This window comes from Pseudophryne corroboree, chromosome 10 (genome assembly GCF_028390025.1).
Source record: "Pseudophryne corroboree isolate aPseCor3 chromosome 10, aPseCor3.hap2, whole genome shotgun sequence".
Lineage (NCBI taxonomy): Eukaryota > Metazoa > Chordata > Amphibia > Anura > Myobatrachidae > Pseudophryne > Pseudophryne corroboree.
In genome coordinates, this window is record NC_086453.1 from 264,361,367 (window position 1) to 264,385,690 (window position 24,324).

The 24,324-nt window shown below is 47.2% G+C and overlaps 1 protein-coding gene and 1 long non-coding RNA gene across 6 annotated transcripts in view; one reads left to right on the top strand and one right to left on the bottom strand.

The window, feature by feature from the left end:
- The window catches only part of LOC134966476 (uncharacterized), a 209,114-nt gene that overhangs the window by 51,992 nt on the left and 132,798 nt on the right, over positions 1-24,324 (top strand). Inside the window, exon 2 of one of the 2 annotated variants that reach the window (XR_010188656.1) lies at positions 4,448-4,551. This is a non-coding gene — a long non-coding RNA (uncharacterized LOC134966476). Of the gene's footprint in view, positions 1-4,347; positions 4,552-24,324 lie in introns of those variants that run through there. The other variant, XR_010188655.1, reaches the window with a different exon arrangement.
- The window catches only part of DIXDC1 (DIX domain containing 1), a 360,729-nt gene that overhangs the window by 10,239 nt on the left and 326,166 nt on the right, over positions 1-24,324 (bottom strand). For 3 of the 4 annotated variants that reach the window (XM_063943242.1, XM_063943241.1, XM_063943244.1), the window contains 5 exons: positions 10,104-10,196; positions 5,110-5,181; positions 2,967-3,059; positions 2,096-2,257; positions 1,161-1,227 (listed from right to left, as the gene is read on the bottom strand). In XM_063943242.1, the coding sequence (XP_063799312.1) occupies positions 1,161-1,227; positions 2,096-2,257; positions 2,967-3,059; positions 5,110-5,181; positions 10,104-10,196 (487 nt within the window). The remainder of the gene's footprint in view (positions 1-1,160; positions 1,228-2,095; positions 2,258-2,966; positions 3,060-5,109; positions 5,182-10,103; positions 10,197-24,324) is intronic. The other variant, XM_063943243.1, reaches the window with a different exon arrangement.

The following is a 24,324-nucleotide window of genomic DNA, read 5'->3' on the forward strand; positions in this document are numbered from 1 at the left end:
GCTCTGTTAGAAATTACAGTACAGTAATGTGAGTAAACACTTTTCATATTTATGTGTGTAACTATCATTTTTATTTATTTATTAACAGTTTCATATATAGCACAGCAAATTCCATTGATCACTTTACAACAGTGATAACACAAAACTGGGTAATAACAGACAGCCATAGAGGTAGGAAGGCGCTGCTCGCAAGTTTACAATCTATAGGGAAATAGGCATTGATACACAAAGACAGGTGCTACCTATTGCATAAAGTAGGCTGACCATGCTAGCCCTTTAAACTGGGACACTCATGAATTACACAGGTTCTGTGGCTGATTAAAACCAGGTGACATACAGGCTTGAAGTCAGCCAGCCACAGAACCTGTGTAATTCATGAGTGTCCCAGTTTAAAGGGCTAGTATGGTCAGCCTACATAAAGGTCCACCAGATTGCAAAGGTTCCTGGTGGGCTGTGGTCACACAGTGATGTTGGCCTGGGTCAGGAGCATGTGAAAGTGAAGAAAGAGAAAATATGTGAGGATATGTGTTACACCGGATGGGAAAATATTCATATAATATGTATTCATATTATAATTTTGAAATTATAATTTATGGAGCATGGACGGTGTAATGGTTAGCATTACTGCCTTATAGCATTGAGGTCATGGGTTAAATTCCCACTCTTGGCCCTAACTGTGTGGAGTTTGTATATTCTCCACATACTTGCATGGGTCTCCTCCAGGTACTCGGTTTACTCCCACACTCCAAAAATACATATAGTGGTAGATTAATTGACTCCCAACAAATATAAACCCTAGCGTGAATGTGTGTGCATGTACATGTTGTAGGGAATATAGATTGTAAGCTCCACTGGGGCAGGGACTGAGGAAAATTGCCACATAAACTGTGTAAAGTGCTGTGGAATATGTGTGTGTGTCATAAAATAGCTGGAAATAAATAAATAATTACATGAAAAATATGCAGGAAGAGGCTGCACTTATAACTAACATCCACTAGGTGGTACACACACATTATACTGATCTATAACAAATAAGTGGATAGGTAGGGTTTCAGTCTGCATTTTATCAAAAAAACATTAAACAGTTTTCATTTTGTTTGCACTTATCATTTGGATGTAAAAAGACCATTTTTGCAATAATGCACTCATATTATACTTACTAGAGTTGGGAGGCCAGGAGTCTCTGTATTCATTTAATTCTTTATTTCCAGACATCCTTCCTCTTGTCTATATAAGAAAATAGGTGCAAATGATTAATAAATATAGATGAGTCTGGAATGGAAAGGACTACTAGTAATATATGCAGATTATATACAGAGTGCCAATGACAGGGGAGGGACCCGGGTACCACGAAGGGCTCACTACACCTGATCTTGTGTTTTTCTATGGTCTACCATGGTCACAGCATCCCGCACACCCAGGCCCCTGAACATACATCAGGTAGTACCTGGCAGAAGAGGGCATTCCAGGACTGGACGTGAGAGCCACAACAGGGCTGGTAATCTTGCCCAGAGATACCCTCTTTTGTCATGTACATGCATGCCACAGCCAATCTATCTTGACAAATACAGTAGTGCAATCGTATATTATATATATATGAAAAAATATATAATTGCGCATTGAAACAAGACAGTCTGTAAGATATATATGTCCCAATGTATTATTGCTGCAGTCCTCCTCCAGGAGTAAACCTGTACTCCTCAGCACATGTAAAAGAGAAAACAATGGAGGGCGCAATGGTGAGTGTAATAATCAAAAGTGCTTTACTGAAAAAGTATTCGCTCACATACATTGAAAGTAGGAGGTAACCAGCGCAATGTAGACAACTCGTGTAGCCTCCGGATGGCATACACCGATGAATAACGTTGCTTCAGGAATACCGACAAGCCGCTCTGGATATCCAGCCGCACGGACAATACACGGACCTCACACGCCGCTCGTCTAGGCAGTGGATCCACGTCACAAGTCCTGCTGGTCACGCCCAACGCGTTTCGTCATGGGACTTATATATATAAAATGTCACTGTTTTGTTTATAACCGTTAACTGCCGAACGCATGTGAGCGCTCCCAATAGAAAATAGCATGAGATGCTTACCTTCCTGTCTTGCCTCCTCTGGTTCTCAATAGCATGCAGCCTGTCCATCAAACTGGCAATGCCCTGTTCCAGGCTGTCTATAGTGTGGTGTTGAGGGTCATGCCCACTAAAGCTGTTTCTTAGACTGCGCAGAGCATCACGAACCAACTGCAGATCATTAGCCTGACCAGCAACAGAAAGAGGATATATGTAAAGGGTTAGTCTCAATTAAAGTGTAGATCTTTTTTAAAATGATGTACAAAAAATAATAATAATAAAAAATATATATTTATTATATATACATATATATATATATAGATATCTATAACTATATATATATATAACTATATATATATATATATATATATATATATAGAGAGAGAGAGAGAGAGAGAGAGAGATATGTATAGATATATATAGATATCTAACTATATATATATATATATATATATATATATATATATATATACACACACACACACACACACACACACACATATACATACATACATATACACACACACACACACACACACACACACACACACACACACACACACACACACACACACACACACACCATATATCTATATAAATGTAGTTGTTATCAAACTATTTAAAAGGACAACCACCAGTCACTGGTTTATTAGTATAAAGGCCTTGGCACCTGATTGGTTAGCTGTGGCTCCAATATAAAAATCAAGCAACAACAAATCTATGTTGAAACTAAATACAAAATATTGGTGTGTGCCCACAGAAGCTCCGCCCAGCAAATAATTGCCCACCCCTGATCTAGGCACACCAGTGCATTGTAATGCAGCATGCAGATACTGTCTATCCATCTAGTAGACAGACCTTAATAGAAGTGTATTAGAGCTGCTCTTTTACCCACCGTCCTCTGTGGTACAGGTTCTCGCGGTGGACCTTTAACAGTTGATAGTGAGAAGCCATTAGTCTGAGCAGGATGACTGATGTAACTGCTGACCTGTAAACATCACTACAATATGTTAAAGGAACAATATCAAGAATATCAATATAAGAAAAACATCACTTTGTATATGTGATACCCCTTTTACACTAAATACGCTGGGAGTCTGACACGGGTGCTACCAGGCTGAGACCCGCGTCAGCCCCCTTTAACACTGCAGTCACCAACCCGGCAAATTGGCGGGTTGGTGATGTTGCCGGTGATGCGGTGGGGGCGGTGCTTGGAGATCACATGATCTTTAAGCCCCGCCCTTCCATACACTGTGAACGGGAGCCGGGTCGCATTGACCCGGCTTCCGTTTACACAGCACAGCTTGCTGGGTTGAACCTGTGTTCAACCCTGCAAGATACCCGAGTTGGAATACCAGGTCACTTGCCCTGGATTATTACAACTCGGCCCTTTTACACCAACCAGCAACACGGGTTACGCTCGTTCATGTGCAATAACCAGTGTTATATGCTGGTTGGTGTCATACCCCTTTCAGACAAAAATGTCTGAAAGTCCCGGCAATTTCCCGACATTTCAGTGCCGGGTAGTTTTGCCGGGGCCTGTCTGACCCCCCTTTCACACAGACATGCAAATTACCTGGTCGAGAATTTCGACCCAGTAATTTGCAGATCAACACGGGTATTTTGTCTGTGTGAAAGGGTCAACCTGTGTCATAATCCCAGTGTCTCCGACCCTGGTAAATTCCAGGGTCGAAGTCCCGGGAATTACAACACGGATTGACCCTTTCACACAGAAAACGGACCTGCGTGGTTCATGAAATTACCGGGTGTAACTGCTTCACCCGGTAATTTCATTTTCTCTCTGAAAGGGGTGTCAAAGGGGTATAACATATCAGCCTTCATGTTGTAATATAAATTTCTGTTTATCGATTGATTGATTCATTCATTCACAGTATTGATTATTACATGTGCTTCCTGCAACATTTTCACTCTCTATAGGGAGGATGCAATTGTTTCCCTGCATCCAGCACTAGATGGCGCCCAACTGAGTAATTCAGTTGCTGCTCCGTTCAGGCCTGATGAGCTGCGGGGAAACACACGCTCACAGGCCCCTGTGCTGGTGAGCTGAAATGTGGAAATGTGGTAAAAGTGACCTATTTGGGCGCCCAAACGGCACTTTTTCGGTGTGATAAAAAAGAACAATTAAATATCGCCTCTCCACACACTTTAGATGGCAGATTAGGGGGGGGGGGGGGGGGGGGTAGTGTTTAAAACAATTGAATCGCCCCCACTCTATCTATGGCGATCTCTAATTACAGGGCTGCTGTAGAATAATTAGCAGAAGATTACATTGCAGCTGTGCTAGGGCTGGTAGTGGGAAACAAGCAGATAAGTATGGGCTAAAAACCTGTCTTAAAATACATTTTGTCTCCTCAGCAGTATCAGACATCAATTTGGCCAACCTGTAGCTGTGCAGCTGCTGTAGAACTACAAATCCCAGTATGTTGGGCCTATTGAAACCTGGAGATCTGCAATAACAGGTTAAATACTTTTTTTTTTCTTAGTAATGATCTTTTGAATGAGGGCGGGGGGAAGGTATATTCAATTCTACTGAAATGTTTTACTGCCCGCTGCTGATTGCACTGTTATTAGGTGGGCTACTTATGGACTATTTGTAGGGTCTGGTGAGTGCAAGCACAGCAGGGCCCTGGAAAAGGGAGCGCTGTACAGGTGCAATGCTGGCAGACAGCTGCACTTATATACTGGGTAAGAAATAGCCACCCAGCAGGTAATATCAGTAACATAATGCACAACTTGAGTATTCCCTGGTGCCCAACATTTATATGTATAGCATAATGCTGGGTAAACTCATGAATATAATTCTCATTTGCAAGTAGCTTGTGTTGAGTGACAGACAAGTACCAGTATAAGTACCAGTATAAAATATGTACTGGATGTTACATGAAAGCTGTATGTATCGGAGAGTAGTGTGCTAATGACTGTACCGGCCGCTGTGTGACCGCTCTGCCAGGTTGTCTCATCAGACCCCAGATTTCTATAACGGTCAGCAAGGCACAAGCAGGAAACACTATTTCTACCTTGTCATCCTCTCTGCTCATGAACTGCTGTAGTAGAACCTTCCTGTGGTCTAACTCTTTCTGGATATCGGTCTATAAAAAAAGGAGCCAACACATATAGAAATTAACTAGGGTGCAATTCATTTAAGTAAAGTTGCATAGGCTTTCTTTGTCCCTTGCTAGGCTGTGTGCAAGGAATTGCTGATTTTCATAAAGTCATTGGATAGGACTTGTGGCTTAATAAAGAACGTCTCCAACATGTCACATTGGGGCAGATGTATTAAGCCTGGAGAAGGCATAAAGAAGTGATAAAGCAGTGATAAGTGAAAGGTGATAATGCACCAGCCAATCAGCTCATAACTGTCAATTTACATATTGGAGCTGATTGGCTGATGCCTTTATCACCTTGCACTTATCACTGGTTTATCACTTCCTTATGCCTTCTCCAGGCTAATACATCTGCCCCATTATCTTCACAGTAATGATCTGTTGCAGGTCTTTTTTGCGTGTTTTGTACATTTGCAATTCACAACATTCCACACTAATTTTTCCACTTTTCTGCCAAAATACCGGGTCTGACCTGGGATTTGGAACACGAAAGTTCCAAGCCAGGTCAGACCCGGGATTTATCTCGTTCCCACTGCGGCGCTGACCTGGGTCGGCACCTTTCACACTGCACATGGGGGGTCATTCCGAGTTGATCGCAGCCAGCAACTTTTTGCTGCTGCTGCGATCAACTAATCCCCACCTATGGGGGAGTGTATTTTAGCATAGCAGGGCTGCAATCGCTTGTGCAGCCCTGCTATGCTTAAAAAGTTTCCTGCAAAACAAGACCAGCCCTGCAGCTACTTACCCTGTGCGACGGATCCAGCGATGAAGGTCCCGGTCCTGACGTCAGACATCCGCCCTCCATTCGCCTGGACACGCCTGGTTCTTCTTACCACTCCCCAAAAACGGCCTCCAACGGTGAGTATCCGCCCCGGAACGCCTTTCTGCTGTCAATCTTCTTCCGTCCAGCGCTGCGTCTTTTTTTTCCCGCTGGGCGCTCCATTGCCTGGCGACGTCCGTCGCCGGTCAACACCGCGCATGCGCAGTTCAGACCCGTTCGCACCGCAGCGAAGAACCGCTGCATGCGAACGGTTCAGAATGACCCCCATAGTGTCTGCGTTTTACGATGACGTCATCTCCAGAATTCATGTGAATGCCAGACCGGAGTGGACCAGCAAACTGCAGCGGGGGAGTGGGGGAGGGGGTCTGATGTCACAGCTGTCACCGGGGAAACAGAGAGAGACAGATTACAGCCTCCACATCTAAAGCGGGGGGTGGGGTAAAAAACAAAATGGTCCGAACCATACGGAGAGGCTGTTATTGCTCCCTCCTTGGAGACTGCTGTCACAGACACGGTTCCTATTTGAGTCAATCGCCACCTGTAATTGTCCGTTCTTGTCTGTTATTTGCAGTACCGTAACTAGACATTTTAGCGCTGTGTGCAAGAATCAGCATCGGCACTCCCCTTCCCTTATTTAAAGTAGGCGCATGTCAAAAATATCGGGGTGTGGCTTCATGGGAAAGTGGCGTGGCCACAAAATAATTTTAATTCATATTATGCTGCACAGTATTCTCCATTATTCAAATTACGTCACAAAGTAGCGCCACTTACGCACATTACACCAGGTAGAGCCCCTGTCGCACATTACGCCAGGTAGAGCCCCTGTCGCACATTACGCCAGGTACAGCCCCTGTCGCACATTACGCCAGATAGAGCCCCTGTCACACATTACGCCACGTAGAGCCCCTGTCACACATTACGCCACGTAGAGCCCCTGTCACACATTATGCCAGGTAGAGCCCCATTTTACACGTTACTCCAGGTAGAGCCTCTATCACACATTACGCCAGGTAGAGTCCTCTTTTATACATTACGACAGGTAGAGACCCATGTTACACATTATGGCAGGTAGAGTCCCCCTTTTACACATTACGGCAGGTAGAGTCCCCCTTTTACACATTACGGCAGGTAGAGCCCCTATCACACATTACGACAGGCAGAGCTCCCTTATACACATTACTCCAGGTAGAGCCCCATTTTACACGTTACTCCAGGTAAAGCCTCTATCACACATTACGCCAGGTAGAGTCCTCTTTTACACATTACGCCAGGTTGAGTCCTCTTTTACACATTACAACAGGTAGAGCTCCCTTTTACACATTACGGCAGGTAGAGTCCCCTTTTACACATTACGGCAGGTAGAGTCCCCTTTTACACATTACGGCAGGTAGAGTTCCCTTTTACACATTACGCCAGGTAGAGTCACAAGAGAGAGAGGAAGGGAGGGAGAGAGAGATAGGGTTGGGAGGGAGAGAGAAAGAAAGGTGGCATGTAGAGAGAGAGAGAGAGAGTGAGTGGTGGGAGGGGGAGAGAGGAGAGAAGGGGAGGAGAGACACACACACGGGTACCTATGTGATGGTGGAGGGAGTGCAGGCAGCCATACCGGCGGCAGGTTGATGTCCCTGTGCTGGTGATGGCTGTAGCTGCGGTACACTATGGAATCAGAGCTACTGCTGCTGGAGCTGCCGCCACTCCATCCTCCCGGCTCTCGACATCCCCTGCTCATCTCCTGGCATCCCCTGCCCGGCTCCCAGCATCCCTTGCGCGGCTGGTGCAGGCACGCTGCTGCACGAGAGGGAAGGAGCGGGGCGGAGCACACGGGGAGACCGAGCAGCGATGCTGGCTATAATGTACATTAGCAGCTCTGCGTCCAGCAGAAGAGCCGGGCACCACGATACTGTTATAGAAGGCAGCGCTGCAGCTGGCGGTTGCCAATCGGGGTGGATGCGGATGGTGCGGCCACAGCATAAATGCGCTGTGTGTGAGGCACCATCCGCCCACACCTAGTTATGGTCCTGGTTATTTGTATATTATATTGTGTTTTACATGTAAAAGTATTTATCACTCTGAAAGACTATCTATTACGATACTGACTTTGAGACTTATGAAGATTCATTACACAAGTAATACTATTAACAATTAAGCTGGCAATATATCTATCCCCTCTTTAGTACCATCAAAGTGAACTGTATTTCACGAAACGTGTTATGAACTGAACTATTGGGATACACTCACAAGTGAGTGCCAAGGGAGAACATTCTTATTTACTCCTTACTAAATACTGGGTATGTTTTTTTCAGCAGGTTTAGTTCCCTTTTAATACTAAAAGTAGATTTATTATAACTTTACATAAGATTTATTAGAATGGTGAAAAAGTAAAGAAATGGATTCTGTATTAATATGAACATTTGGCTGCTCATTGCCAGTAATCATGTGGTGTACAATAAGAAATAATGGGCCTTATTCAGCTCGGGTCGGAGATGCATTGCGTTCGCATTCTCCCGACCCCGTGCTGTAATGCGCACTCACATCGGTGGCAATGCACATGCGTGGGCTGTCATAATGTGGTCGTATCCTGGAAGGATGCGACTGCAACATGATTGACAGTGGCGGGCATTGCGGGGGCATCAACTCTGCGTTGTGCAAATGTGCTGTGGGAAACGGAGGCGGGTTTGGTGCCTCTGCACAATGTCACACACGGCCGCTGCGGCCGCTCTGAAAAATGGCAGCACTGCGTCTGCCTTCGTAGCCAGGCTGCAGAGACATCCACAATTCAGCGATGTGATCGAAATTGAATTACGATCGCATCGTTGCCGGGCATTTGCATGCGGGGTGGCCTTGCCCTGTGCTGGGTGGCCCCCAGCATGCACATTTTTCATTAGCAGTTTTGCAATCTTGGCAAAACTGCTAATGAAGCTGAATAAGGTCCAGTGTCCTCTTATCTGTAGATGGATTCCTAGGTAATTGTTGTGAAATATTTCAGCACAGCTTTCCCTAGAGCCTAATGAGAATGGAACATTTGATGGGAGACGAGTTGATCATGAGTTTTGTGAAATATACAAACAAGAATGAATTATTCATCACTTGTTTTTGAAAGCACCATCTGCTGATTACACATTTATAGCAGCCTATATATCCCCACCATATGCACATCTGATGGGCAATTAGCCAGGAAACAGAGAACCAGGGAGTAGTAAAAGTCTGATCCACCTTGTGATTCTACAAAATGAGCATTCATGGCTAGCCCCAAGGCGATAACAAGGACACATTAACATGACTTCTGGCTGCATTTACAGGACCTCCTGTGGTTTTTATATCACCCCATAGTTACAGTCTCCACAAGCTTGGTTTTCAGGCTGACTACCGGCATGGATTGATGAGAAGAGAAACTGAACTTGTTAAAATCTGTATACACAGATCATGGGGCTGAGGGGTTATTGAGCAGTTTGCAGCTTGATTTCTCCAGTAAAAACATCAGAGTGAAAATAAAACTCTTATGCGGACCATACATCTTCCCGGCATTTCCTTGATACTGATCCGATGATCGGTGGACTCCAATGATCAGTGTTTTATCGGAGGATTGGCAAAATCCTATATGTTAAAAATCCCTGACTCACCAATTCCGATCATTTTTGGCCTGCAACACCCAGCTACAACACAACCACAAAACACTCATCCTACATGCAAACGCCCCATTGCCGCCCCATCACACCCACTCAGCCGCAAGTGAAGATTCGGCTGTGATGTGTAGGGCTTTGCATTGCCGCCCCAAATTATTTATTTAATTAATTCCATAAATAGAGTTTTTGTCATTAGTATGATGTATTCTGGGATTTATCATTCCTTCGTCTTGGTGGTCCTACATACAAGCCAATAAGGAAATACCTGTTCATATATAACTAGCGCCATTTATTCTTTATATATTTTGTTCATGAGTGAGGATCAAGAAAGTAGTGATGTTTCTATATTACCATAAAGATCTCATACTGTAAGCATAGCAGAGTTACCATGAAGAGAAAATAACAGCTGTGTATAATGAACAAGCTGTGACCCATAAGCAAAGACTGTAATGAATGATGGTTTTATCACACCTGAGATAAGTCATCATACGATATGATACCCATACCTTTTGGTAGGTGGCCTCAGAGAGCTTTCGGTGTGCCTCATCCAGTTTCCCTTGCAGCTGCTGTATGAGCCAGTCCTTCTGTGAGATTTCTTTCTGCGGAAGAGCAGAGGATTAGCTATGTCCCATACATATTTCCAGTATGGTTAGGCCAATGTACATTTACTCATATAATAAGTGATGGTAAAAATAAGAATTTACTTACCGATAATTCTATTTCTCGTAGTCCGTAGTGGATGCTGGGGACTCCGTCAGGACCATGGGGAATAGCGGCTCCGCAGGAGACAGGGCACAAAAGTAAAAGCTTTAGGATCAGGTGGTGTGCACTGGCTCCTCCCCCTATGACCCTTCTCCAAGCCTCAGTTAAGATACTGTGCCCGGACGAGCGTACACAATAAGGAAGGATTTTGAATCCCGGGTAAGACTCATACCAGCCACACCAATCACACTGTACAACCTGTGATCTGAACCCAGTTAACAGCATGATAACAGCGGAGCCTCTGAAAAGATGGCTCACAACAATAATAACCCGATTTTTGTAACAATAACTATGTACAAGTATTGCAGACAATCCGCACTTGGGATGGGCGCCCAGCATCCACTACGGACTACGAGAAATAGAATTATCGGTAAGTAAATTCTTATTTTCTCTGACGTCCTAAGTGGATGCTGGGGACTCCGTCAGGACCATGGGGATTATACCAAAGCTCCCAAACGGGCGGGAGAGTGCGGATGACTCTGCAGCACCGAGTGAGAGAACTCCAGGTCCTCCTCAGCCAGGGTGTGCCCCTGACCAAGTAGCAGCTCGGCAAAGTTGTAAAGCCGAGACCCCTCGGGCAGCCGCCCAAGATGAGCCCACCTTCCTTGTGGAATGGGCATTTACATATTTTGGCTGTGGCAGGCCTGCCACAGAATGTGCAAGCTGAATTGTACTACACATCCAACTAGCAATCGTCTGCTTAGAAGCAAGAGCACCCAGTTTGTTGGGTGCATACAGGATAACAGCAAGTCAGTTTTCCTGACTCCAGCCGTCCTGGAAACCTATATTTTCAGGGCCCTGACAACATCTAGCAACTTGGAGTCCTCCAAGTCCCTAGTAGCCGCAGGTACCACAATAAGCTGGTTCAGGTGAAACGCTGACACCACCTTAGGGAGAAACTGGGGACGAGTCCGCAGCTCTGCCCTGTCCGAATGGACAATCAGATATGGGCTTTTGTGAGACAAAGCCGCCAATTCTGACACTCGCCTGGCCGAGGCCAGGGCCAACATCATGGTCACTTTCCATGTGAGATATTTCAAATCCACAGATTTGAGCGGTTTAAACCAATGTGATTTGAGGAATCCCAGAACTACGTTGAGATCCCACAGTGCCACTGGAGGCACAAAAGGGGGTTGTATATGCAGTACTCCCTTGACAAACTTCTGGATTTCAGGAACTGAAGCCAATTCTTTCTGGAAGAAAATCGACAGGGCCGAAATTTGAACCTTAATGGACCCCAATTTGAGGCCCATAGACACTCCTGTTTGCAGGAAATGCAGGAATCGACCGAGTTGAAATTTCTTCGTGGGGCCTTTCTGGCCTTACACCACGCAACATATTTTCGCCACATGTGGTGATAATGTTGTGCGGTCACCTCCTTCCTGGCTTTGATCAGGGCAGGAATGACCTCTTCCGGAATGCCTTTTTCCCTTAGGATCCGGCGTTCAACCGCCATGCCGTCAAACGCAGCCGCGGTAAGTCTTGGAACAGACATGGTACTTGCTGAAGCAAGTCCCTTCTTAGCGGCAGAGGCCATGAGTCCTCTGTGAGCATCTCTTGAAGTTCCGGGTACCAAGTCCTTCTTGGCCAATCCGGAGCCACGAGTATAGTTCTTACTCCTCTACGTCTTATAATTCTCAGTACCTTAGGTATGAGAAGCAGAGGAGGGAACACATACACCGACTGGTACACCCACGGTGTTACCAGAACGTCCACAGCTATTGCCTGAGGGTCTCTTGACCTGGCGCAATACCTGTCCAGTTTTTTGTTCAGGCGGGACGCCATCATGTCCACCTTTGGTCTTTCCCAACGGTTCACAATCATGTGGAAGACTTCCCGATGAAGTCCCCACTCTCCCGGGTGGAGGTCGTGCTGAGGAAGTCTGCTTCCCAGTTGTCCACTCCCGGAATGAACACTGCTGACAGTGCTATCACATGATTTTCCGCCCAGCGAAGAATCCTTGCAGTTTCTGCCATTGTCCTCCTGCTTCTTGTGCCGCCCTGTCTGTTTACGTGGGCGACTGCCGTGATGTTGTCCCACTGGATCAATACCGGCTGACCTTGAAGCAGAGGTCTTGCTAAGCTTAGAGCATTGTAAATTGCTCTTAGCTCCAGTATATTTATGTGGAGAGAAGTCTCCAGACTTGATCACACTCCCTGGAAATTTTTTCCTTGTGTGACTGCTCCCCAGCCTTTCAGGCTGGCATCCGTGGTCACCAGGACCCAGTCCTGAATGCCGAATCTGTGGCCCTTTAGTAGATGAGCACTCTGCAGCCACCACAGAAGAGACACCCTTGTCCTTGGAGACAGGGTTATCCGCTGATGCATCTGAAGATGCGATCCGGACCATTTTCCCAGCAGATCCCACTGAAAAGTTCTTGCGTGAAATCTGCCGAATGGAATCGCTTCGTAAGAAGCCACCATTTTTCCCAGGACCCTTGTGCAAAGATGCACTGACACTTTTCCTGGTTTTAGGAGGTTCCTGACTAGCTCGGATAACTCCCTGGCTTTCTCCTCCCGGGAGAAACACCTTTTTCTGGACTGTGTCCAGAATCATCCCTAGGAACAGCAGACGTGTCGTCGGAGACAGCTGCGATTTTGGAATATTTAGAATCCACCCGTGCTGTCGTAGAACTACTTGAGATAGTGCTACTCCGACCTCCAACTGTTCTCTGGACCTTGCCCTTATCAGGAGATCGTCCAAGTAAGGGATAATTAAGACGCCTTTTCTTTGAAGAAGAATCATCATTTCGGTGTCACAACTGAGGGCCTGAGCTGACGGGAGGCAGCCTCAGTTGTAGGGGCTGAGATGTACCGGAACCTGGGAGGTTGTATCAGACCCCTGGACATGTAAGTAACATGAATAATAACTGCCCGAAGGCGTGACCACGACAACTTGGATAAAAGTCAATGATGTTTATTATGACAACTCCGCAACACAGCAGCAGTAAAAGAAAACGTAAAAGTCAGCAAAGAATAAATACAGTTCCTGGGTACTACAGGATGGCAGGAGCCACAGGGCACTGGTAGTGTGAGATAGTTCTTATGATCTTCTAGATGGAAAGTCCTTACCAGGCCCGACTGTAGCAATGGAGATAACCCAGGATTGTGCCAGCTGGTGTTCCAGGAAAAGCTGGGTTGCTGAAGATAAAACAGCTGCTGTGGATACTGGCTGGAACCAGACTGTTGTTAGCACGGAGTGGATACTGGCTGGAACCAGTTAAATAATAAATGAACTTGGGAGCGATGAAATATGAACTGAAATGTAGAACTTGAGAGCGGAGAAATAATAATACCGGTGGAGAGTGGTAAAGTGTAGAAAGGACACCGGCCCTTTAAGGGAAGCTGTACTCTGCTGGAAGCTGAGCTGGAAGCAGGTAATGTTGTAGCTGGAAACAGATGAATCCACAATGGATTGGAGAGTCAGGCTACACCGCAGGTGGAATGCTGGTGCGGGTCTCTATGGTGGAAGTCTTGAGACAGGAGCTGGAACCTGGAAGACAATCACAGGAGAGAGACAAACAGGAACTAGGTTTGACAACCAAAGCACTGACGCCTTCCTTGCTCAGGCACAGTGTATTTATACCTGCAGCAAGGAAGGGATTGGCTAGGCAATTATGCAGATTAACAATACTGACAACAGATTGGAGGAAATGATCAGCTGACAGAATCCAAGATGGCTGCGCCCATGCAGACACTTGGAGGGAAGTTTGGTTTGTAATCCATGTGGTAATGAAAACAGTAATGGCGGCGCCGGCCACTGGAGACAGGAGACGCCAGGCTGACAAGTGCACATCCAACCACGCGGACACAGCGGAGGCCGCGGCTGACGTAATCGCCACTCTGACACTCTGCATGCAGAAGCTCAGGGACGGCGGCGGAGGCCGCGGGAGACGCCATGCCAGATGTAATAAGGCGTTACTGTGACAGCGTCTCAGAGAGACAGGAGAGGATGCAGGAATGTGAACATTAGGATAACAGATGGGATCCGGTCCTGGAGCGCTGAGCCAGCCTTAGGAGGCATCTGATGGGTAAGAAATGGCGTCCAGATACCCGGATCGTGACAGCACCCCCCCCTTTAGGAGTGGCCCCAGGACACTTCTTTGGCTTTTGAGGAAACTTGGAATGGAATCTCCGGACCAAGGCAGGAGCATGGACATCAGAAGCATTGGTCCATGAACGTTCCTCAGGGCCGTAACCCTTCCAGTCAATAAGATACTGTAGTTGACCGTAACGGTGACATGAGTCCAGGATCTTGGCCACTTCATACTCAACGCCTCGTTGAGTTTGGACTTTCGGAGTTGGAGGAAGTGAGGAATGAAACCGATTCAAGATCAGCGGTTTCAACAGGGAAACATGGAATGTCCTGGGTATTTTTAAGAAGGGAGGCAACTGGAGTCTGTAAGCAACAGGATTGATGACTTGTTCAATCTTGAAAGGACCGATATAACGAGGTGCAAACTTCATACTGGGAACTCTTAACCTCAAATTCTTCGTGGATAACCATACCCGATCACCCACCTTGAGAGCAGGAACTGCTCGACGCTTCTTATCCGTAAACTTCTTGTACCTGAACGATGCCTTGAGCAGAGCTGATCGTACGCTCTTCCAGATATTGGCAAACTGATGCAAGGTGATATCCACTGCGGGAACAGAAGTTGCTGGAAGCGGTTGGAACTCAGGAACTTTAGGGTGGAATCCAAAGTTAGTGAAGAATGGTGTTGAAGCAGATGAAGAATGATACTGGTTGTTATGACAGAACTCGGCCCAGGGAAGTAATTGAACCCAGTCATCTTGAGAGGAGGACACATAGATGCGGAGGAAGGCCTCCAAGTCCTGATTCACCCTCTCGGTTTGACCATTGGTCTGAGGATGGTAAGCCGTGGAAAACTTTAGCTTGACTTGGAGGACTTGACATAAACTTCGCCAGAATTTGGCTGTGAATTGAACTCCTCGATCTGAGATAATTTCTTCAGGAAGACCGTGGAGTCGGAAGATCTCTTGTATGAATACTTGAGCCAACTTGGAAGCTGACGGAAGACCGGTGAGAGGAATGAAGTGTGCCATCTTGGTGAACCGGTCAACTACCACCCAGATGGTATTGAACTTGTTGCACATGGGTAAGTCTGTAATGAAATCCATCGACAAGTGGGTCCATGGTCGACGGGGAACGGATAGTGGAACCAGTTGCCCCGCAGGCGACTGGCGGGATACTTTATGTTGGGCACACTTTGGGCAAGATGCAATAAACTCCAAGACGTCCTTTTTCAGAGTTGGCCACCAATAGGACCTAGAGATAAACTCCAGGGTTTTTTGGATACCTGTATGTCCGGCAAAACGGACATACAGGTATCCAAGCCCAATGCATGAGCTTCTTCCTTAGCATCGGCTTCACAAAACTTTTCCCTGATGGGGGCGTAGAGTCCATCCCTACCGTGGAGAATGCCAACGGATTTATAATAGGATGCTTGTCTGAAGACTCTGACTCATTTTCTTGCTCCCATGAGCGGGAAAGGGCATCGGCCTTGCGATTCTGAGAGCCCGGACAGAACTGGAGTTTAAAGTCGAACCTGGAAAAGAAAAGTGCCCATCTGGCCTGACGAGGGTTGAGACATTGTGCGCCCTTCAGGTATAAAAGGTTCTTGTGGTCTGTAAGTATGGTGATTGAATGAGAAGCTCCCTCCAACAGATACCTCCACTCTTCTAGAGCGAGCTTGATGGCTAGCAACTCCTGGTCGCCAATGGCATAGTTGCGCTCAGCTGGGGAGAACTTCCGGGAGAAGAAACTGCAAGGGTGTAAATGGCCATCTTTAGCCCTCTGAGATAACACCGCTCCTACTCCAACGGAGGAGGCATCCACCTCTAAGATGAAAGGAGAGTCGATGTCAGGCTGTTTCAGAACAGGCGCAGAGATGAACCTTTGTTTTAAAAGATGAAATGCTTGCATGGCTTCTTCAGACCACTTGGACGGGTTAGCACCCTTCTTAGTGAAAGCAGTAATAGGCGCCACAATGGTGGAAAAGTCTCGTATAAACTTTCGGTAATAGTTGGCGAACCCTAAGAACCTCTGGACCCCTTTGAGGGTTAAGGGTACCGGCCAATTTTGGATTGCTTGTAGTTTCTCAGGATCCATCTCTAGTCCGGAACCGGACACAATGTACCCTAGAAACGGAATGGACTTGACTTCAAAGACGCATTTTTCTAATTTGCAATAGAGATGATTGACACGGAGACGGGACAGAACCTCTTTAACCCAAAAACGATGTTCCTCTAAATCGTTGGCAAAAATGAGGATATCGTCTAGATAGACCACGACATGACGGTATAGAATGTCTCTGAAGATCTCATTGACAAAATGCTGGAAGACAGCTGGAGCATTGCTCAATCCGAAGGGCATGACGAGGTACTCATAATGTCCGTCACGGGTGTTAAAGGCGGTCTTCCACTCGTCACCCTCACGGATCCGGATGAGATTGTATGCACCTCGCAAGTCCAGCTTTGTAAAGATGGTAGCTCCGCTAACTCTGTCAAAGAGCTCAGTAATCAGGGGTAAAGGGTAACGGTTCTTGATGGTAATGTCGTTCAAACCTCTGTAGTCGATGCACGGCCGCAAACCACCATCTTTCTTTTTTACAAAAAAGAAGCCTGCGCCGGCTGGAGAAGAAGAAGGTCGAATGAACCCCTTTGCTAGGTTCTCTTTAATATATTCCTCCATAGAATGCGTCTCAGGCAGAGACAACGGATAAGTTCGGCCTCGAGGTGGAACCTTCCCTGGAACGAGATCAATCGGACAGTCCCATTCTCTATGAGGAGGAAGGATATCAGCAGAAGCTTTACTGAACACATCCGTGAAATCTTGATATGGAGGAGGTGGAACATCAGACGACCTGGGGGAGGAAGAACAGACAGGCAATACTTTAAACAAACATGTCTCAGCACAGGAGGAACCCCATGCCAGGATTTGCGTAGTCGTCCAATCAATTGTAGGATTGTGAAGACGGAGCCATGAAAGGCCCAGGACCACAGGATGTGTGGCTCTTGGAATCACTAAAAAAGAAATAAGTTCGGAATGAAGAACTCCCACTCTCAGACGAACTGGTAGAGTCCTTAAAGAAATGACTGCATCAAAAATTTTGCTGCCATCCACGGCAGTTAAAGAAATGGACGAAGGAAGTCTCTCGGTGGGTAGGGACCACCGTTTAACATAGGCTTCGGTAATAAAGTTCCCAGCTGCTCCGGAATCAAGGAGGGCAATAACGTTCCGATAACGTTGAGCAACTTGAAGCGAGACTGGGAGATTACAATCTTGAGGAGATGGAGAGGAGATCATTACTCCTAGCCGGCCCTCTCCTTGGCGAGCTAGGATTTGGAGTTTCCCGGACGTTTGGGACAGGCATTAATGGTGTGAGACGGAGCTGCACAATAGAGACAGAGAAACTCGGAGAGACGTCTTCGGCGCTCAGCAGGAGTTAAACGGGAACGACCAAGTTGCATGGACTCATCTTTAGATGGTGACAGTTGACGAGGAGGAGGAGCAGAAGATTTTGGAGCAGATGATCTTCCACACTCAGTTGCTCTCTCTCTGAAACGTAAATCAACTTTCGTGCAGAGTGAGATTAGCTCATCTAACTTAGAAGGTAAGTCTCTGGTAGCTAACTCATCTTTAATACGCTCAGATAAGCCATGCCAGAATGCAGCATACAGGGCCTCGTCGTTCCATGCCAGTTCGGATGCCAGGATCTGGAACTGTATCAGATATTGTCCTACAGTACGTGACCCCTGGCGTAAACGGAGAATCTCGGATGAAGCTGAGGTTACCCGGCCTGGCTCGTCGAAGATGCGCCTGAATGTTGACACGAAGGCAGTGTAGGAAGATAGCAGGGTGTCGGACCTCTCCCATAACGGTGATGCCCAATCAAGGGCTGAGCCACTGAGAAGAGAAATAATGTAGGCAATTTTTGTACGGTCACTGAGAAAATTGCCAGGTTGTAGCTCAAACTGAATCTCACACTGGTTGAGAAATCCCCTGCAGAATCTTGGAGATCCGTCAAATTTTGCTGGCGTTGGAAGATGAAGACGTGGAGCAGAAATGGGTAAGGTGGGTGGGGTTATAGCTGGAGTCACTGTGGTTGACGCACCAGACGCGCCTGATCCACGGAGAGTTGTCTGAATCCCATCCAGCCGAGTAGAGAGATCCTGGAGACAGCGGATGATGTGGCCCTGTGCAGCCTCCTGATGTTCTAGTCGGGCTGCCAGTTCTTGCATCGGCATGGCCGCTTGATCCTGGTCTCCGGCTGGATTCATTAGGTCAGTGCTTACTGTCACAACTGAGGGCCTGAGCTGACGGGAGGCAGCCTCAGTTGTAGGGGCTGAGATGTACCGGAACCTGGGAGGTTGTATCAGACCCCTGGACATGTAAGTAACATGAATAATAACTGCCCGAAGGCGTGACCACGACAACTTGGATAAAAGTCAATGATGTTTATTATGACAACTCCGCAACACAGCAGCAGTAAAAGAAAACGTAAAAGTCAGCAAAGAATAAATACAGTTCCTGGGTACTACAGGATGGCAGGAGCCACAGGGCACTGGTAGTGTGAGATAGTTCTTATGATCTTCTAGATGGAAAGTCCTTACCAGGCCCGACTGTAGCAATGGAGATAACCCAGGATTGTGCCAGCTGGTGTTCCAGGAAAAGCTGGGTTGCTGAAGATAAAACAGCTGCTGTGGATACTGGCTGGAACCAGACTGTTGTTAGCACGGAGTGGATACTGGCTGGAACCAGTTAAATAATAAATGAACTTGGGAGCGATGAAATATGAACTGAAATGTAGAACTTGAGAGCGGAGAAATAATAATACCGGTGGAGAGTGGTAAAGTGTAGAAAGGACACCGGCCCTTTAAGGGAAGCTGTACTCTGCTGGAAGCTGAGCTGGAAGCAGGTAATGTTGTAGCTGGAAACAGATGAATCCACAATGGATTGGAGAGTCAGGCTACACCGCAGGTGGAATGCTGGTGCGGGTCTCTATGGTGGAAGTCTTGAGACAGGAGCTGGAACCTGGAAGACAATCACAGGAGAGAGACAAACAGGAACTAGGTTTGACAACCAAAGCACTGACGCCTTCCTTGCTCAGGCACAGTGTATTTATACCTGCAGCAAGGAAGGGATTGGCTAGGCAATTATGCAGATTAACAATACTGACAACAGATTGGAGGAAATGATCAGCTGACAGAATCCAAGATGGCTGCGCCCATGCAGACACTTGGAGGGAAGTTTGGTTTGTAATCCATGTGGTAATGAAAACAGTAATGGCGGCGCCGGCCACTGGAGACAGGAGACGCCAGGCTGACAAGTGCACATCCAACCACGCGGACACAGCGGAGGCCGCGGCTGACGTAATCGCCACTCTGACACTCTGCATGCAGAAGCTCAGGGACGGCGGCGGAGGCCGCGGGAGACGCCATGCCAGATGTAATAAGGCGTTACTGTGACAGCGTCTCAGAGAGACAGGAGAGGATGCAGGAATGTGAACATTAGGATAACAGATGGGATCCGGTCCTGGAGCGCTGAGCCAGCCTTAGGAGGCATCTGATGGGTAAGAAATGGCGTCCAGATACCCGGATCGTGACAGCACCCCCCCCTTTAGGAGTGGCCCCAGGACACTTCTTTGGCTTTTGAGGAAACTTGGAATGGAATCTCCGGACCAAGGCAGGAGCATGGACATCAGAAGCATTGGTCCATGAACGTTCCTCAGGGCCGTAACCCTTCCAGTCAATAAGATACTGTAGTTGACCGTAACGGTGACGTGAGTCCAGGATCTTGGCCACTTCATACTCAACGCCTCGTTGAGTTTGGACTTTCGGAGTTGGAGGAAGTGAGGAATGAAACCGATTCAAGATCAGCGGTTTCAACAGGGAAACATGGAATGTCCTGGGTATTTTTAAGAAGGGAGGCAACTGGAGTCTGTAAGCAACAGGATTGATGACTTGTTCAATCTTGAAAGGACCGATATAACGAGGTGCAAACTTCATACTGGGAACTCTTAACCTCAAATTCTTCGTGGATAACCATACCCGATCACCCACCTTGAGAGCAGGAACTGCTCGACGCTTCTTATCCGCAAACTTCTTGTACCTGAACGATGCCTTGAGCAGAGCTGATCGTACGCTCTTCCAGATATTGGCAAACTGATGCAAGGTGATATCCACTGCGGGAACAGAAGTTGCTGGAAGCGGTTGGAACTCAGGAACTTTAGGGTGGAATCCAAAGTTAGTGAAGAATGGTGTTGAAGCAGATGAAGAATGATACTGGTTGTTATGACAGAACTCGGCCCAGGGAAGTAATTGAACCCAGTCATCTTGAGAGGAGGACACATAGATGCGGAGGAAGGCCTCCAAGTCCTGATTCACCCTCTCGGTTTGACCATTGGTCTGAGGATGGTAAGCCGTGGAAAACTTTAGCTTGACTTGGAGGACTTGACATAAACTTCGCCAGAATTTGGCTGTGAATTGAACTCCTCGATCTGAGATAATTTCTTCAGGAAGACCGTGGAGTCGGAAGATCTCTTGTATGAATACTTGAGCCAACTTGGAAGCTGACGGAAGACCGGTGAGAGGAATGAAGTGTGCCATCTTGGTGAACCGGTCAACTACCACCCAGATGGTATTGAACTTGTTGCACATGGGTAAGTCTGTAATGAAATCCATCGACAAGTGGGTCCATGGTCGACGGGGAACGGATAGTGGAACCAGTTGCCCCGCAGGCGACTGGCGGGATACTTTATGTTGGGCACACTTTGGGCAAGATGCAATAAACTCCAAGACGTCCTTTTTCAGAGTTGGCCACCAATAGGACCTAGAGATAAACTCCAGGGTTTTTTGGATACCTGTATGTCCGGCAAAACGGGAAGCATGGGCCCAATGCATGAGCTTCTTCCTTAGCATCGGCTTCACAAAACTTTTCCCTGATGGGGGCGTAGAGTCCATCCCTACCGTGGAGAATGCCAACGGATTTATAATAGGATGCTTGTCTGAAGACTCTGACTCATTTTCTTGCTCCCATGAGCGGGAAAGGGCATCGGCCTTGCGATTCTGAGAGCCAGGACAGAACTGGAGTTTAAAGTCGAACCTGGAAAAGAAAAGTGCCCATCTGGCCTGACGAGGGTTGAGACATTGTGCGCCCTTCAGGTATAAAAGGTTCTTGTGGTCTGTAAGTATGGTGATTGAATGAGAAGCTCCCTCCAACAGATACCTCCACTCTTCTAGAGCGAGCTTGATGGCTAGCAACTCCTGGTCGCCAATGGCATAGTTGCGCTCAGCTGGGGAGAACTTCCGGGAGAAGAAACTGCAAGGGTGTAAATGGCCATCTTTAGCCCTCTGAGATAACACCGCTCCTACTCCAACGGAGGAGGCATCCACCTCTAAGATGAAAGGAGAGTCGATGTCAGGCTGTTTCAGAACAGGCGCAGAGATGAACCTTTGTTTTAAAAGATGAAATGCTTGCATGGCTTCTTCAGACCACTTGGACGGGTTAGCACCCTTCTTAGTGAAAGCAGTAATAGGCGCCACAATGGTGGAAAAGTCTCGTATAAACTTTCGGTAATAGTTGGCGAACCCTAAGAACCTCTGGACCCCTTTGAGGGTTAAGGGTACCGGCCAATTTTGAATTGCTTGTAGTTTCTCAGGATCCATCTCTAGTCCGGAACCGGACACAATGTACCCTAGAAACGGAATGGACTTGACTTCAAAGACGCATTTTTCTAATTTGCAATAGAGATGATTGACACGGAGACGGGACAGAACCTCTTTAACCCAAAAACGATGTTCCTCTAAATCGTTGGCAAAAATGAGGATATCGTCTAGATAGACCACGACATGACGGTATAGAATGTCTCTGAAGATCTCATTGACAAAATGCTGGAAGACAGCTGGAGCATTGCTCAATCCGAAGGGCATGACGAGGTACTCATAATGTCCGTCACGGGTGTTAAAGGCGGTCTTCCACTCGTCACCCTCACGGATCCGGATGAGATTGTATGCACCTCGCAAGTCCAGCTTTGTAAAGATGGTAGCTCCGCTAACTCTGTCAAAGAGCTCAGTAATCAGGGGTAAAGGGTAACGGTTCTTGATGGTAATGTCGTTCAAACCTCTGTAGTCGATGCACGGCCGCAAACCACCATCTTTCTTTTTTACAAAAAAGAAGCCTGCGCCGGCTGGAGAAGAAGAAGGTCGAATGAACCCCTTTGCTAGGTTCTCTTTAATATATTCCTCCATAGAATGCGTCTCAGGCAGAGACAACGGATAAGTTCGGCCTCGAGGTGGAACCTTCCCTGGAACGAGATCAATCGGACAGTCCCATTCTCTATGAGGAGGAAGGATATCAGCAGAAGCTTTACTGAACACATCCGTGAAATCTTGATATGGAGGAGGTGGAACATCAGACGACCTGGGGGAGGAAGAACAGACAGGCAATACTTTAAACAAACATGTCTCAGCACAGGAGGAACCCCATGCCAGGATTTGCGTAGTCGTCCAATCAATTGTAGGATTGTGAAGACGGAGCCATGGAAGGCCCAGGACCACAGGATGTGTGGCTCTTGGAATCACTAAAAAAGAAATAAGTTCGGAATGAAGAACTCCCACTCTCAGACGAACTGGTAGAGTCCTTAAAGAAATGACTGCATCAAAAATTTTGCTGCCATCCACGGCAGTTAAAGAAATGGACGAAGGAAGTCTCTCGGTGGGTAGGGACCACCGTTTAACATAGGCTTCGGTAATAAAGTTCCCAGCTGCTCCGGAATCAAGGAGGGCAATAACGTTCCGATAACGTTGAGCAACTTGAAGCGAGACTGGGAGATTACAATCTTGAGGAGATGGAGAGGAGATCATTACTCCTAGCCGGCCCTCTCCTTGGCGAGCTAGGATTTGGAGTTTCCCGGACGTTTGGGACAGGCATTAATGGTGTGAGACGGAGCTGCACAATAGAGACAGAGAAACTCGGAGAGACGTCTTCGGCGCTCAGCAGGAGTTAAACGGGAACGACCAAGTTGCATGGACTCATCTTTAGATGGTGACAGTTGACGAGGAGGAGGAGCAGAAGATTTTGGAGCAGATGATCTTCCACGCTCAGTTGCTCTCTCTCTGAAACGTAAATCAACTTTCGTGCAGAGTGAGATTAGCTCATCTAACTTAGAAGGTAAGTCTCTGGTAGCTAACTCATCTTTAATACGCTCAGATAAGCCATGCCAGAATGCAGCATACAGGGCCTCGTCGTTCCATGCCAGTTCGGATGCCAGGATCTGGAACTGTATCAGATATTGTCCTACAGTACGTGACCCCTGGCGTAAACGGAGAATCTCGGATGAAGCTGAGGTTACCCGGCCTGGCTCGTCGAAGATGCGCCTGAATGTTGACACGAAGGCAGTGTAGGAAGATAGCAGGGTGTCGGACCTCTCCCATAACGGTGATGCCCAATCAAGGGCTGAGCCACTGAGAAGAGAAATAATGTAGGCAATTTTTGTACGGTCACTGAGAAAATTGCCAGGTTGTAGCTCAAACTGAATCTCACACTGGTTGAGAAATCCCCTGCAGAATCTTGGAGATCCGTCAAATTTTGCTGGCGTTGGAAGATGAAGACGTGGAGCAGAAATGGGTAAGGTGGGTGGGGTTATAGCTGGAGTCACTGTGGTTGACGCACCAGACGCGCCTGATCCACGGAGAGTTGTCTGAATCCCATCCAGCCGAGTAGAGAGATCCTGGAGACAGCGGATGATGTGGCCCTGTGCAGCCTCCTGATGTTCTAGTCGGGCTGCCAGTTCTTGCATCGGCCTGGCCGCTTGATCCTGGTCTCCGGCTGGATTCATTAGGTCAGTGCTTACTGTCACAACTGAGGGCCTGAGCTGACGGGAGGCAGCCTCAGTTGTAGGGGCTGAGATGTACCGGAACCTGGGAGGTTGTATCAGACCCC